General features: G+C 34.1%; 1 protein-coding gene across 5 annotated transcripts in view; it reads left to right on the top strand.

The window, feature by feature from the left end:
- Positions 1 to 13,198, top strand: part of GRIA4 (glutamate ionotropic receptor AMPA type subunit 4) — a 459,907-nt gene extending 446,709 nt beyond the window's left edge. For 2 of the 5 annotated variants that reach the window (XM_027095680.1, XM_027095681.1), the window contains 2 exons: positions 5,889 to 6,003; positions 8,199 to 8,444. In XM_027095680.1, the coding sequence (XP_026951481.1) occupies positions 5,889 to 6,003; positions 8,199 to 8,444 (361 nt within the window). Of the gene's footprint in view, positions 1 to 5,888; positions 6,004 to 8,198; positions 8,445 to 12,710 lie in introns of those variants that run through there. The other 3 variants (XM_027095679.1, XM_027095678.1, XM_027095677.1) reach the window with 2 other exon arrangements.
- Positions 13,199 to 15,827: the final 2,629 nt, after the last annotated feature.

The raw sequence follows: 15,827 nt of genomic DNA, 5'->3' as shown, positions 1-15,827 counted from the left end.
CACTAAATCAGGTACCTACCAGAAAGACATTTCTCCACTTAAAACTCTCAGGCTTCCATTAAATAGCAAGTTATATAACAAATCAAAGGTAATCATATGAACTAGACAGTTTTTGCCTTCCATAATGGGTCAAACTAAAGAAATATCCGGCTACAAAAATAAGACCAACTCAGTTTTATCTTTAGTGCATCCCTGTCTTATTTCCAGCTTCATAAAATAATGTTTTGCTTTTATTTCTAAGCAGAAGTTATTAACTAGTGTTCCAGAACTCTTCTTCACTGTGGATAGACATAAAGAAAACCAATCCAGTGATGGGAATATTCTGACTGAATTTTCTTTCCTTACATATCTTCAACTGGTATGTAAGAACATTGAAAAATTTTAAATATACACTCTTTATTTTAAATTCTAGAGAATTGCCCAAAACAAGTAGTCCTGCTCATCTTCAGGTTCTTGGTTGGGCTACAAATTCTCTCACTTGCCTGGCCACCAAACCCAGAGAATTATGCTCTGTTTAAAAAGGATATATCTGTCAAGGAGGCTGCAAACCTCAACCTCTTCCAATGCTGGTAACTTCCCCCTCGATCCTGATCTGAAAAGCCTTTCAAATTCAGCTTACTTGTATATTTCCATCTTATAGACAGCCCTGTTGCAGGAGAAGAAAAAATAAACTTTGCAAAATGAATATTCTGGCCGCAGAAGGAGGCATGAAAAAGGAGGAGACACAGAATTGTGTGGACCCAATTCTGATCATCCATCTCCTATCCTGAGGGAGAATCTGAGTCCCTGGAGAAAAAAAGCAGAGAAAAGCTAGAGAGAGTCATCAGGGATTCTTCTGAGATGGTTCCCCTTTAAGACACCTCCATTCAAGACAGCAACCGTATGTTTTCTTCAGAAGTATTAACTCTTTTATATTTTGGAGCCCCAACTTACCTAGAATGTTCTGATCATTTCCATAAAAATATGAATACGTAAATAATATACACACATAAATAGAAAATTGCTCATTTACACTAATAATCTACTCCTCTATGCAAATTAGAAATGTAAGAAAATGTACTCTAATAAGACCAGAGAAAACAAAACTGAAGATATTCTATTCAATTAGAAAAACTTTGTTTGCAAATTTTTATTTTTATCACAAATATAAACAAAGTATAATATTGCTTAACAGATAAAATTTTCCACAAAAAATGAATAATGAATTCCTGTTTTAGTGTATATTAAAGACTCTTAGACTCTTTCCAGAGAAAAATAAGCAAGCAGAAGCAGAAATGTACACATAATGGAAAAATCTATGTAACAAAAGTCATTTTACTTTACTTAAATAAGGGATTGGACAACTCAATTGAATTTTAATCTGTTTGCATCCAACATTGGTACATAATGGACACCAAATAAATATATGAAGCTAACCTTGTAGTTTTCAAAAATCAAACTGCTTATTCCTGTACTTTCACCTGTTACTTTCACCAAACATGAACTATAAGATGACATTCTAAAATGTTATTTCATATTTTGAGTCATTTTCTAAAATGTTATAAAAATTAACATAAAATGTATGTTAATTACATATATAATTACAGTATGTTCTATTTTCCCTCAGGAATTTTGTTTTCACACTAGAAAATTATTTCTAGTCGGTTGTATATTGATATAATATTTATCACCAATAGAATAGGTAATAATAATAATACCCTACTCTGCATTTATTTTAAAAGGTGGTATTTTAAATGGCCTGACCTAACTTAGAATCAAAGTAAATTACCAGGAGATAGTTGCTGCTTTTAAATTTTTGTTCTGTAGCTCCTTTGGGTGACTGATTTTCTTTTTAAACTTACCCCTTCCATTTGGCCTGATCTTTATCGAAAGAGGTGAAAGGAGGAAAAGCGCTGAATTGGAGGAAAAGGCTGGCTCTTAAGCCTTTGCTAAGTATAAAGCCAAAGCAGAAGAGAAAATTAAATACTGCCAGTTTATCTACAAGGCACATTGTGTGAAATACACACTCAGTGATCTCAGCACAAGTATACAAATCATCTGGTGTGATCTTGACATAAAGAATCTTAGTAGGAAAAAATTAACTTTCCTAACAGTGATTCATCTGGCAAAGGGGGGAAAGCATGGAAAGCTGTACCACACATGAATATGTTCCAATGAGGGGCTAATTGACCCACCTGTCATTTACAGGATTATAACAAGGAAAGACATCTCCAGCCTTCCATACAGCAGCACATTATTAAAGTTCTGTTTTACCTGGGCTATGCACCAATATCTATGGGTAAAAGAAGAAATACCCACTGTTGATTGATTGATTTAATATAATCAACAACTGAATTATTTGGAGTCACAGTGGCAGCTTCCAGTTCACAAAATAATTAGCCTCCCCACTCAGCTGATAGCCATTCCCAGAGCATGACCAAGGCAGCCCTAGGCTAGAGGCTCCACAGAAGAAATAAGGGAAAAGGTCTGGTATGTTAAATGAAATAAAGTGGAAAGGCATGATTTGAGAGGGGATGAATTTGTTTGAAAAATTACTCCTTTGAATGTTATTGTGCTGTGGCCTTTTTTATGGTCATAAGAAATTCATACTCATTCTTGTGAATAAGAGAAATTTACTAATTGGCAATGAACCAATTTAAAAGTTTCATTGCAAAGTCTAAAACTCATATCCCCTTTGATTAATCTGATATGATTTAGTCTGAGCACAAATGATACACAGAATTTTATGCCAATTTTTATGTGAGTTGTTTAATCCAGGTTCTAGTTGGAAATTTTGGCAATACTTGTAATCATCAATGACCCATAATGCTAATAATATCTACAAAATTATTGATTTTTTTCTGTTTGTTTTATACTTTATTCTCCTCCTATATATATAAAAATAGGCATACTCATGGATGTGGATATTCATATTTAAGTCATTTTGTAAATGTTGTTACCAAATAATGAGTTCTTTAGGAATTATAGTAAATCTCACAATACCCAGTTTTTAATTTGGCATTTTGAAGAATACAGTCCATTCCTGACTTTAAAATATGTTATACTTGCAAATGGCCTTCTCCCCAGCCATGGAAACCAATGCAATAATAAAGGGATTATTATGGAACATATGCATTCATAAGCAGGAAAAAATGTTGTAAACAAAGACCAGTAAGGGAAGCTAAGCCTTGGAGAAGGACTCTCCTAGTAATGAATTTCTTGCTCAGTGCCTGACATTCCACCAGTTGACCATTAAGCTTGGTTGTTAATAAATATCTATTATTCAAAATTCCAATCTAATCTTATCCTCTAAAACCAGACTACTGGAGTGAATAGCAGAATGGACAAAGAGGCAAGGGGAAAATGAAGCAGGTAGGAGAAATGGTCCTTAAGAAGGAAGAGAGATAAATCAAAGGCGGTCTTCATTTAATCCAGGGGTCCCCAACCCTGTCTGCAACTTCTTAGGAACCAGGCCACACAGCAGGAGGTGAGCATTGGGCGAGTGATAAGCTGCATCTGCCACTCCCCAGCATTACCACCTGAACCATCCCTCCCCCGACCCCTTGGAAAAATTGTCTTCCATGAAACTGTTCCCTGGTGCCAAAATGGTTGGGGACCGCTGATTTAATCCATATTTTTGGATTCAAAATAGCTGTCCCATCTATAAGAAACTTTAAGGAAACTGCTTTCATTTTCCTTCTCTTTTCAGCATTAAGTCCTCCTCCTCCCCGCACAACCCATGCAAGAAGTACAATATAGACTAATATAAGGTACTTTACACGTGCGTTAAAAAGGCTTTGGTGAGCTAGCCTGGGGACCTAAAAACCCTTAGTATCAGTTAAACAAAAATGCTTGTTCTGGATTCAGAATAATTTAAATGTAATAATTTTACAGAGCCCCTACCCTGAGTCAGATATCCTTGTAAATATTTTACAAAGATGAATGAGATGTGGCTTCTATTCTCAAGGAGTTCACAGTTCACCAACCAACCCTCAGGTGTAGTTTTGTAACAATCATTTCATAAATGGAAGTGGGGGATGTAATGTGGGGGTGGGGAGGTTATAGACAGTAAAATCTAGATTAACTGGGGCTAACCAAGGACCCCAATTAACCATAATCCTCACCCCACACCCAAACTCAGGTTTTTAGTACAAAGCATTAAATCATGCTGACATTAGATTTTAATCCAAAAAACAATATAATATTTTATGAATGTGGCAAGTGCATATGCTTAAATTGAACAATAAACCTTGTAAGATCTTTGACATTGATACAAAAATTTAATTGAATTCAGAAACCAGATAAACAAAAACTTATATTTTAGAAACTTTTTTCAGAAAAACAGTACCAAAAAAAATGGATTTTAGTTTAACTGTTAATCAGAAAACTCAATTAACCAGAAACCCCTATTTCCTAAGTCTTCTGTTGTTAATATTTTCAATTACACAGACCATTACAAACCCTGATTCAGGTACTTCCTAGCTGACTAGATGAGTTAACCTCTCTGTGCTTTGGTTTCCTCATTTGTAAAATACAGGTGATAATAGTAACTAAACATGTAAAATATTTTTAATAGTCCCTGGTACATAGTGAGTGCTCAGTAAATGTTAGGAATCATCATCACCATAATTATTAATGCATTACCTAGTTGTGTAGATAGGTTCATAGAATTAATCCCTTGGTAACCAAATAAATGTATGCTGTGTTTCTCCAAATGCACTCAATATTTCCTAGAAGAAGTGAAGCATTAGGAGATACAGCCAGACAAAATGATTGTGGCAGCCTTAAAAATGTCAAGAGGAATGCAAGGAGTCTCTCTCCGAATGTAAAAGCAAAAAGAAACGAAAACCAAACAACCACAAAAACAGTAACAACAGACGATCCTAGGCGTTACTGCTTCCCATCCATCTTTTTAGGCTTTATTCTACACACACAGAGGTTAACATGGGAATGAAAGCCAGAAGAATTCTTAGGTTCCTCAGAACACTGACACTGACTGACAAGTGAAACTTTCCTCTCTGAGACTCCTTGTATAATATTTAGTATTGAAGGACTCAAAGACAGTAGAAAAGAAAAATGGAATTTTATAGTATGAGGAGTTTGTCTGTTTATAAAAATCTTGGTTACCCCTAACCTATCATGTATTTGTTCTAAGAATTTATAGAATATATTATAATTACTGCACTTTATACTTAGAATATATTCATATGGTAGACTCAAGATAGATGAAAATTATTTCTGGTGATATTATTTAAGTTAAATACTGCAATTCAGAAGGAAAATATCAGCATGGGCTTATACTTTAAACTAATGATTTACATATTTGTCTTATAAGGACTTTCCTCTGCATGAGGTGGCCCTTTGTCAGTAACACCTGATTCACCTTCCTCTTTCAATTAGGTCTTGGATGAGAGTGGCAAAGGAGTCAATTTAATGATGGATACTGTAGCCATACATTTAAGGCATAGAGTAAAATTCCACTAGCTGAATCATAATGCCGGCAAGAAATGAAACCAGTCCTACCTAGCTTCTATTTTAAGCCTGTCAACCTATAGCCACTTCCATTAATTTTGAAAGAAAAAAAGGAGCTTCTGGACTTTGAATGACTCCACGTTTATGGTGGGAAAACTGAAAATGCTCAAGAAACCCAATCCAGGCTAATAGTTTTGGATTCACAGTAATTGCATACATTTTATTTAAAAATCGTCCCTAGCAGTATGTGCCTGTTACCTAAAGCGATGGAGCAGGCCCCAGTTTTATGTCTGATTTGAAACCTGGGCCTACAGTACAAGACATAACACCTACTGTGGCCTCTGCTCTGTCACTTTGCCATGCGATTCTAATGTAGTTTTACTTGAATAACATAAAATAACATATATAATGTTATTTATGTTATTTTCCACGTGAAGAACTCCTGTAAACCTTGCCGTTTTGAAACTCAGTGAGGCAGGCGTCTTAGACAAGCTGAAAAACAAATGGTGGTACGATAAAGGTGAATGTGGACCCAAGGACTCTGGAAGCAAGGTCAGTCGCTGCAGTTCGGGGCCTCCTCTTGTGCTCACAAAGCAGTAAATGGGAGCAATTGTCAAGAGTATATAGAAACAGTAAAAACTAAATGTTTCTCTATACACTGCCTAAACTAGAAGCTAATGTCATAGATTTAAGCCAAAGGGAGTAGCTTCTCAGAAAATTGCAAACTGCTCCTCAATATTAAGGCTTTTAAATAAACAAATTAACTGTAAAAATATATAAAATAATAAAATTCTTATATTATTCTCAAATATACGTACCACTAATAAAAATAGTGCTTTTGGATTTGGTTTTTGTTTGTTTTGGAGGCAAAGACCATGAAATGTATTATTTCAAGAACTGATGTATTCTCAGAACAGGAAATGGGGAATTGATCAGCAGTCATCTACAGAAAGAATATTTTAAATATTAAATATATTTTATTCAGGAGTTCAGTCTTTTGTCACCATTTTGCCAAGCATTCCACTTTAGTTTGAAGATGACCTATTATATTTTTGTTCTGATAAACAGAGTAAACCTTCCAATTCTGTTCTAGCAAAATTATTTTAATAAATCAATGTTTACAAATAATATCTTCAGCTTCTAAGATCTCATTCATGAATTTTTTTTTAGAACAATGCAGAAACCTATAGGCCTGATCATGTTGAGTACAAATGAAAATAGTGTTACAAACAGTTATATTTTCATTTAAAGAAAAAAATGTAACAATTTATCAGTGAATCTAAACACCTGCACAAATTAATAGGACATAATGCCTGAAAGGCATTGTTGAGGATTCTTGAAATCTTCATTTATTTTTTCCTGTATCTTCTTTTAGAAAGAAAAAAATTATTGGTTATTCTACGACATTAAATAAGTGACTTACATATATAAGAGAACCTCAGTTAATTTAAGAAAGAGACAAAGTAATGTTAACTGATCTCTATTCAGGCTTCTCCCCGTGTTTTAATCACTTTTGTCTGCCTTTGAACCAGAGTGGAATGAGAAAAGCTTGGCCAAATAATGAAATAGCTATTTCAAGCCCTTATGTAAAGTTAGAGAAGCAAAAGTACTTAATGAGTGATTATTTTTAAAATGAAGTTACCCTAAATTTTTGGTCCAATCAGTTGATGTTATGGCTAAGAGAACAGTGTACATAGTAATTTTTAAAATTAAACCTTCTCCTAATAAAACTATTTAAGCTTGCACAAAACACACTGCTGACCACGGGGCATCCTTCAGGTAGTCTACCCAAAATACTTATTCAAATAATGTTATATAACATATATTTACAATTTATGAAAAATTATGAATTCTTGTTACAATTTTAATTGCAATTATATGCTTCCATATTTCAGACTATTTCTGAATTTATTATGAAATAATATGTATTCTAAATCTCTGGAGAATAATATGTCTAAAATATTAACTGATCAAGCATTTTTAAGCGAAATGGAATCATATTTTAAAGTCAATAAAAATAGTTATAAATCTGTCCATAAATAATTTAGTTCTCAACTGACCGTGGAAACATTTGTATATTTTTAAAGTACCTTTTTAAAAAGTTTCCAATGTGTTGCATATATAGTTATTCCTAAATAGTATATAATATGTTAAAGTTGACACTTTCCAGGAGATTTCTTAAACAGATGTGACTAAAAGAACAAATAACATATACCCTAGCACACTATTTGCATGTATTTGGTAAAGTCATGATGAACAAAATGTGAAACTGCTAGCTTAAAGTCCCTTAGTTCTTTAAGTAGGAAGCATGCAGTTAAATTTATTCAAAAGAAATATCAAACATTAAAAATGTTTTAATGGAGGGAAAGCCAAAAGAGGTTTCCTTCACATGTAATTGGGTTTTTAAAATGTCATTTTCAAACTTAACAATAATAAGCCCACTTCTGCCTATGCTTATATATGGCTAAGTATAGTGGTTTTCATTGTATATTTAGCAATGATAAATGTTATAGATTTTATTGAATGTAATTACACACAATTTATTGGTAATCATCATAACTTCACTTCTGCCAAGACCTATAAGCTTTATGTTTAAATCCATAAAGCTACACCAGTGACTTATACATGTTAAATAATTTCAGGTTAAATTAAGCATTTACTTTAATTAGCTGTTTGGATTTCATGTGTTCTTTCATCTTCTGGATGTGACTTTGCACAGTTAACTCAAGTGTCTTTATCCCCCCCAGGACAAGACGAGTGCCTTGAGCCTGAGCAACGTAGCAGGCGTCTTCTACATTCTGGTTGGCGGCTTGGGCTTGGCAATGCTGGTGGCTTTGATAGAGTTCTGTTACAAGTCCAGGGCAGAAGCGAAGAGAATGAAGGTGGCAAAGAGTGCACAGACTTTTAACCCAACTTCCTCGCAGAATACCCAGAATTTAGCAACCTATAGAGAAGGTTACAACGTATATGGAACCGAAAGTATTAAAATTTAGGGGTAGGACTTAGGGCCTACTACAGTGAGTGGGTGATGCATTCTGTAAATGCAGTGTTGTGACCTGTCTGTGGTGGTATTGCTTGCTTCTAATTTACAGCTTTACATTTTTGAAAACTTCAGTGCACTGTTCAGTTTTCTCTGGCTGCAGATGTACTGTTCGAAACTTTATGTTGCCAATAGATATCTGCATTGAAAGTGTTCAAAAGACTAAAACAAACTTCCAGAATTGCTCTGTAAAATGTTTTAAACAGTATATTCTACCTGAAAATTGGGAGAAATTTGAAATTAGATCTGGGTTTCCTTGTACACAGAACAGGCTAATCTCTGGAACAAACTAGTTTTAAGGTAAATGCTAACAAAGTAAGCATAAAACCTGTTTCAAATGATCAAAGCCTAGACAGTTGCCTATTTTTAATAAGGTTGTGTTGTTTTCTGAGAAAATATATGTAAAATCTCCAAGGCACATAGTAAGCAGTCAATGAATTTTAGCTCCTATTCTAATTTGTTTTATATACATTAGCCATCTTTCTATATTTTTAAAGAGTGAAACCCTGCTATTTGTTCATCTGGCAGTAGTCCTTGAGTCAGACCTTTAGGCAGGAGTGATCATCAGAATATTGACTACAATCCACATTTATTAGATGAAATCCAACTTTTATTTTCACAGCATCACTAAGGTGAACAGGCATTTTAGGCAATTTCTCCATCAAAGATGTCAGCAATATATGTTCATTAGGAGAGACACAGTAAAAATAAAAATTGCAGTGAGTATTTATTGACTTTTGTTTTCATTTCAATTGCTTTTAAGTAAGCCAGATCAGTCCCACTTACACCCTTTCATCATGTGACAATAAAAAATTATAAGCATTCAGTAAAATATAGGATGGAGGTCATTTTTTTTAAGACTAAATGTCTAGTACTTTTTCCCTCTGATAATAGAAAATCGTTTTAAAATAAGATCTGGAAGCATTTGTTGTTGCTTTTCTTAAAGTCGGGTATCTAAATTCCATTTTCTGAAATTATATATAATGGCCATTCTATTAACAATGATAAATGAAACTTTGAACTCCCAAGAGACACTTAGTGCTTGAGGCACCCTAGAGTCAAACCCAATATAATTTTTATAAGAATAAGATGTATACCTGAGGTTATGCCAGGTAAACATGCTTGATTTTGATATTTATTTGTAAAAAAAACTATTGAGGGAGTTCCCTGGTTGCCTAGTGGTTAGGATTACGGGCTTTCACAGCTGTGGCCCAGGTTCAGTCCCTGGTCAGGGAACTGAGATCTCACAAGCCTGGTGGCATGGCCAAAAAAAAAAGCTATTGAAATACTTGTTAGTCTCTTAAAGCAAAGAGCAAAAGCCATCCCTCTTTAACCAAGATCTAATTGCTTTTATCCATAATCTAGAAATCAGTGACTGAGTACAACTGTACATAGATAAGCCCAAAGTGGTTCTTTCCAAATTTTGTGAAAAAGAATTGAGAACAAAATCCTCAATTCACTCAGATCAGAATGTTTAGAGTATGTCTTCTAATAGCAGAACAACAAATTATGATGATGTCAAGCTTTCTTAGCCATTATAGTAATGCTTTCAACTTAATATTTATAGAATTGTGGAGAGATTTTTCCCGAACTGCAAAAAACAATATCTGAGAAGTTTTCAGAGACAATTATTTGGACTTCATTCTGTGATGAATTTCATAAGATATCGTTTAAAAGTTTTCTTTAGCATAGCAAATGCATTCTAGAAAAATTCTAGAAATACTCATGGATGCTAGTTCAATACAAAGTTCTGGGAAATTGCTAGAAAGAGATATGAATTCCCAGGTTATGTACATAAAATTCACATGTAATAAATGTTTTTGGAGTCAGAACCTAGTACTGCAGTTCATCACATGAATTGCCTTTAGAGCTGAACTTTTAAGACAATAAATTTCAAATAAAAATAAAGCATTCAGGCTCCCCTGGTGGTGCAGTGGTTGAGAGTCTGCCTGCCGATGCAGAGGACACGGGTTCGTGCCCCAGTCCGGGAAGATCCCACATGCGGCGGAGCGGCTGGGCCCGTGAGCCATGGCCGCTGAGCCTGCGTGTCCGGAGCCTGTGCTCCACAGCCGGAGAGGCCACAACAGTGAGAAGCCCGCGTACCGCATAAATAAATAAATAAATAAATAAATAAATAAATAAAGCATTCATATCCATATGACTTTTTAAAAGACTTAATGGCATTCAGAGCAAATGAAATGATCTGATTCTGTAGAGAAGACTTGAGAGCAAGCATTTTCCATTGTACTCCCATATTAAATGGATTTTTCCTTTCAAAAATTCTATTGACCATAATTATGAAAATGACTGATAATTTAGATAATATTGTATCAGAATTTCAAAAACAAAACCTGAATGTCTACTTTAAAAGTGATCATCCCTCAAGGGAACACCTAATTAAGGTCACAGCCATTGGCCATAACATCCAACCAGAACCAGAACCAGACTATATGGTAAATTTATAAGAAAGTTTTCCAGTTTGAGTAGTCTCAGCAGGGTCACACAAAGATTAATAGAAACGACATTTTATGTAAGAAGCAGAAGATATAAGTATAGGAAATAAGAATGCAGAGAACTAAGAATACTAAGATTTAAAGAGAGAATAAGAAGTTGTCAAAGACTTATTAACACTCAGTTGCATTAATCCATAGAGAAGGAGAGATTACTTGAGAGTACATGGAATACTTCCTGTTTTGATATTTTCTTTTCCTCATAAAGGCAATCAAGAAAATAAAGGGAAAAAAATAGATTTTATGGCAAAAGCTTTCTGAAAAAATCACATGCTCTTATTAATTATATTTTAATATTTCCTCTTCAAAAAACTTTAATAGATTTTTTAAAATAATTATTTTACTTAATATTAAATGTTGAAAGGGAATCTGAAGAAACAAAGTCAGACTGTCATCTTGGTTTGTTTTAATTTAGGGATGAGTAATTTCTATAGAGATTGTCTCCTGACTCCTGATTATAAAGATAAGTAAAATTTAATTTTTGAGACTGTTTACTAAAGATGAACTATAATAATGACCTCAGTGTTTATCATACATACATCAGTAGCAATTTGACTTCAACTTTCTGAAGTTATCAGGGTAACTGATCTCAAAACCTTCTCATTATAACAGTTTCTAATCCAATTTTTATTTCATATTTAATACATCATTATTCTAATATTTAAGTTACAAGGCAGAATAAATACAGGGATGGAATTTCCTAAAGAATTAGGTAAACTTAAATTCACAACAGGGAATTAAGACACAATATGAGTTATGAGAAAGTTATGATAAGCCACACAAACTTAGGGAATATCTCCTTTACCTTATTTCTTCTTGAGTTAACATTAAATTTCAGCTACTAGAAAGATTTTAACATTAAATTTCAGCTACTAGAAAGAATTTAAAGGCAATGAATGAACAGCAAGTAGATTTTCATAATAACACTGCCTGTTTCTCCTCAGTGTAGTATTGTTACCTTCTACCTAATATGACAGAACAAGAATATAATGAGACCTGACCCCATAACATCAATCCAGGAACTTCCCCAGTGATGACCGTTCAATGAGGCATTGAAACATGCCCCCTTTCAGTGCACTTCCCTTTAACCACTTAAAGCTTCTTAAAATATGAACTTTAACTTCCATAGTAGGCATAGAATGAACTTTATGTCACTAATTGTCCTATTCTGGGTTATATCTATAGCTGCTGTGAAGGAATGAAAGTATCTGTGGATAGATCTGTGTTCTGAAGACAGGAATATCTGTCATAAATAGTCTATATATATATAGTTTGGTTAGACAATTCATCACAATTTTAAAAGTACAATCATTTAACTGTTAAGACATTTTATAACAAGAAAAAAAGATCCAAATAAAGAATGTTGTCAAACCTAAAGAAGCTTTTAAGTTGGACTAGAAATACCAGGGTGTAGAGTGCAGCAAGTTGAAAGATGTGTCTTGCCCAGATTTGCCAAACAAAATCTTGTTTTATGATTTTAGAATTAGTTCTTAAACAGATAGGACCACAAACTCTAGAGTGATTTATTCTTCCAGGTAGTTGAGCTTTTCTTTCCTGTGATAAGCAGTTTTCATATGACCAGAAGAATATGGAAAAAATGCAGATGTCTAATTATTGATATTTTGGTGTTTGTTGTGTCATATTTTGTTGAAAAGACAGAAATATTGTAACACTCCACATTCTTTCTGTTTCCTTTCCATGCAACCCAGCTGACCTTTTCTGAAGCCATAAGAAACAAAGCCAGATTATCCATCACTGGGAGTGTAGGTGAAAATGGCCGCGTCTTGACACCCGACTGCCCAAAGGCTGTACACACTGGAACTGCAATTAGACAAAGTTCAGGATTGGCTGTCATTGCATCAGACCTACCATAAAAACCAAAAAAATAATTGAGTGCCTTAATTAAACTGTGTTGGTGACTGATGGAAACGCAGCCCTGAGAGACATGCTAAGTGCAGGTCTTCGCAAACCAATCCTTTGGCTGAGAGCAGGAAGTACATCCTAAGGCGCTGAACATCAGCAGCAGCAACATGTGCATGAGCTCAGCTCGGAAACCCAAACTCAGATTTTGTATCAGGAAAACTCAAAATTTAGAATTTTTTGGGGGGAGTGGGTGGGGGGAGCTGGGATGGGTGTATCAACAGCAACAGATTTCACTTGAGTGAACTTAAAAACTAATCAGACATGCGAGTTAGCACATTAAACTGTGAAGTTCTTGCTCAGAAAGGCCTCAGTCTTCACTCCAAGGGATAAAATAGTTACAGAAGTCAATGAATATGCTAACCTGTGTCTCCAGAACACCCATATATTCAATGGAAGACTATCCAGCCAAGAAAACAAAATCACTAAACTCTGATAAGAAAATAATAAACAAACATGTATATCCTGTGAAAAAATTTAAAGGAAGTATTTACACTTACTTTGGAGAAAACAAATACTGAAACATGCTTGCTTTTTAACTGACGTAAATTCGGTAGAGGACAACACAATTCTTTTTTCTAACCATCTTAGGGAACAATACATTGCAATAATTGAAATAAATGCCACCACTGTAAGAAACTTTAGAGACTTTTTTAAAATAAAAGTTGTTGGTCATCTTCTTGTTTGCTGTAACCTTCACTCTGTCACATGAATCAGTGTCCACAGATTACATTTGTCTCACTACCAGGAACAAAAACAAAATGAAGACAACTTTAAAGTAAAATCATCAGTCCACAATGTAGACTCAGAAGAGACTACGGGTCACTCATATTATCTATATTATTTATAATCTTGTTCTGTGTACAAAATTGTGGTTTTTGTACCCACCAAAAAGAATAAACAACAGACATTCTTAAAATATTTACAGAGCTTAAAGTTTTTTCTTATCATTATAAAAGTTATTTGAGAAATTGTAAGACTATAGGTGGGATTGTAGAAGTAAATTGTGGGCCATATTTAAAAATGTAGCAAGCCCTTATTATTTTTGCATAGTAAGCTACTCTTTTTAACAGATCTTTGCTTCATTAGCAGTTAAATTGTCAAAGATGGAGTATTTAAATTGGGGAATGAATCATTGTCATAACAGCAACATACCTGGTAATTATGTACTGAAATTTTACTTGGCTGTATTTTGCTGCATAAAATAATGTGTCTCTTGGGCTTCTCTCCCCATTCCCATTGTTCCATTTAAATAATTTGAAGGCACTAATAATATTTTGTGGTAGACAACGTATGAAGAATTAGTCTTTGTTGAAAATTATACATGTTTATTTACAAAAATCACCTTAGTTATGTAGGGATTAAATTAACTTGGTTCAAAAGGAGGTTTAGATCATTTGAAATAATAAGTACCATAACACAGATAAACATCACAATACTTAGAGATCTTGGCAGAAAGCACAAGATAGGATGATTTTGGAAGTCTGGCCTTGAAGGATGAGTTGAGTTTTCATAGGTGGAGTTTTTACAGGTGTTAAAAACCTTATAGGTGAGCAGTGACCCAAAGTTTGGCTTGTCAATGGATTGTTTAAGGAGTATATGAGCTGAAGAGAAATGGGTGTGATATCATGGAAGGTAAAATTGGAAAAGTTGAAAGACTGATCACCTTGCTTCAACTCTCAAGATTCTTGTCCCCCATTCAATTTCTGTGCTGCAGTAAGAGCAATCTTAAAAAGTGCAAATCTGATAGCTTACACACACACACACACACACACACACACACACACACACATAGAGTTCCCTCAGGAAAAATTGCAAGCTCTTGAGCAAAGCAAATGAATTGCTTTATAATCTGGCCCTTACTTATTTCTTCCATGAATTCTCTCCCCTCTACCCAACTTCTGCTGCCCATAAATGAACCTCAAAAGCAGGGACACTGCATTTTCTATTTCCTCAAACTATAACACTTCCCTATTTCCTCTTTACCTGATTCACTGGTACACATTCTTCAGTACTCAAATCATATTTTACCTGCCCCAGGAAGATTTCCATGACTATCTACCAGCCCCTGCCCATGAGACTGAGTTAGGTGTCCTTTTGATGTTTTGTCCCCATCACAGCACTTACCATACTGCATTGTAATTGCCTGTGTACTTGTCTGTTTAACTACTAGACTGTAAGCTCTTTGAGGGCAGGGACTGTCTATCTTGTTCACAGTTGTATCCCCAGCACCCAGCACAGTGCCTGGCATATTGTAGGTGCTTAATAAACATTTGTTGAATGAATAAATGAATTGAATTGAATTAATTTAATAGAAGCAAAAAAAGACAACATCTTTCATCATTAACAGTCTTTTCCTCATTAACAGTGTGTGTTAAGTATATAGTGAGTCAAAGTGAAGAGTGAAGGTTGGCTGATTTCATGGCATTGTCTACCTCATTGTCTACAGCACTAAAAAAATATATATGATCTGATTAATTTTCTGATCAGATAAGAAGGTATTCCATGTAATTGTATCTAGCTATGAAGTAATTTGTTTAGCTAGAGAAACTATCATAAGGTGATTAAGGTTTTAGCCATGCTTCTAAAAATAGCTTTCATTTAAGTCACAGAGTGGATTAGTGATATAAATTTAAGAAGTTATATTTCTTATAGTTTTATTTCTATATTAGTAATACTATTATATGTTTAAATTTCTGTGTTCCTTATAGAATAATTTTGCCAAAAACAAAATTTTAAATTTGACTTTAGTAAAAAGTGATATCTACCTAATCTGAGGAAATGCTATAAAGCTAGGAAATGTGATTTTAAAACATGTATGTCTAAGTTAAAAACATTTAAGCTAAAAACCTTAGTTCCATAAAGTAAAGAACTTAATTATCAAGCAAGCATGATCACCATCTAGG

The sequence above is a fragment of the Aethalodelphis obliquidens genome, unplaced genomic scaffold (assembly GCF_003676395.1).
Source record: "Aethalodelphis obliquidens isolate GAN/ISIS:26980383/991018 unplaced genomic scaffold, ASM367639v1 scaffold93, whole genome shotgun sequence".
Taxonomy (NCBI): domain Eukaryota; kingdom Metazoa; phylum Chordata; class Mammalia; order Artiodactyla; family Delphinidae; genus Aethalodelphis; species Aethalodelphis obliquidens.
This window is presented reverse-complemented; position numbering and strand designations above follow the sequence as displayed.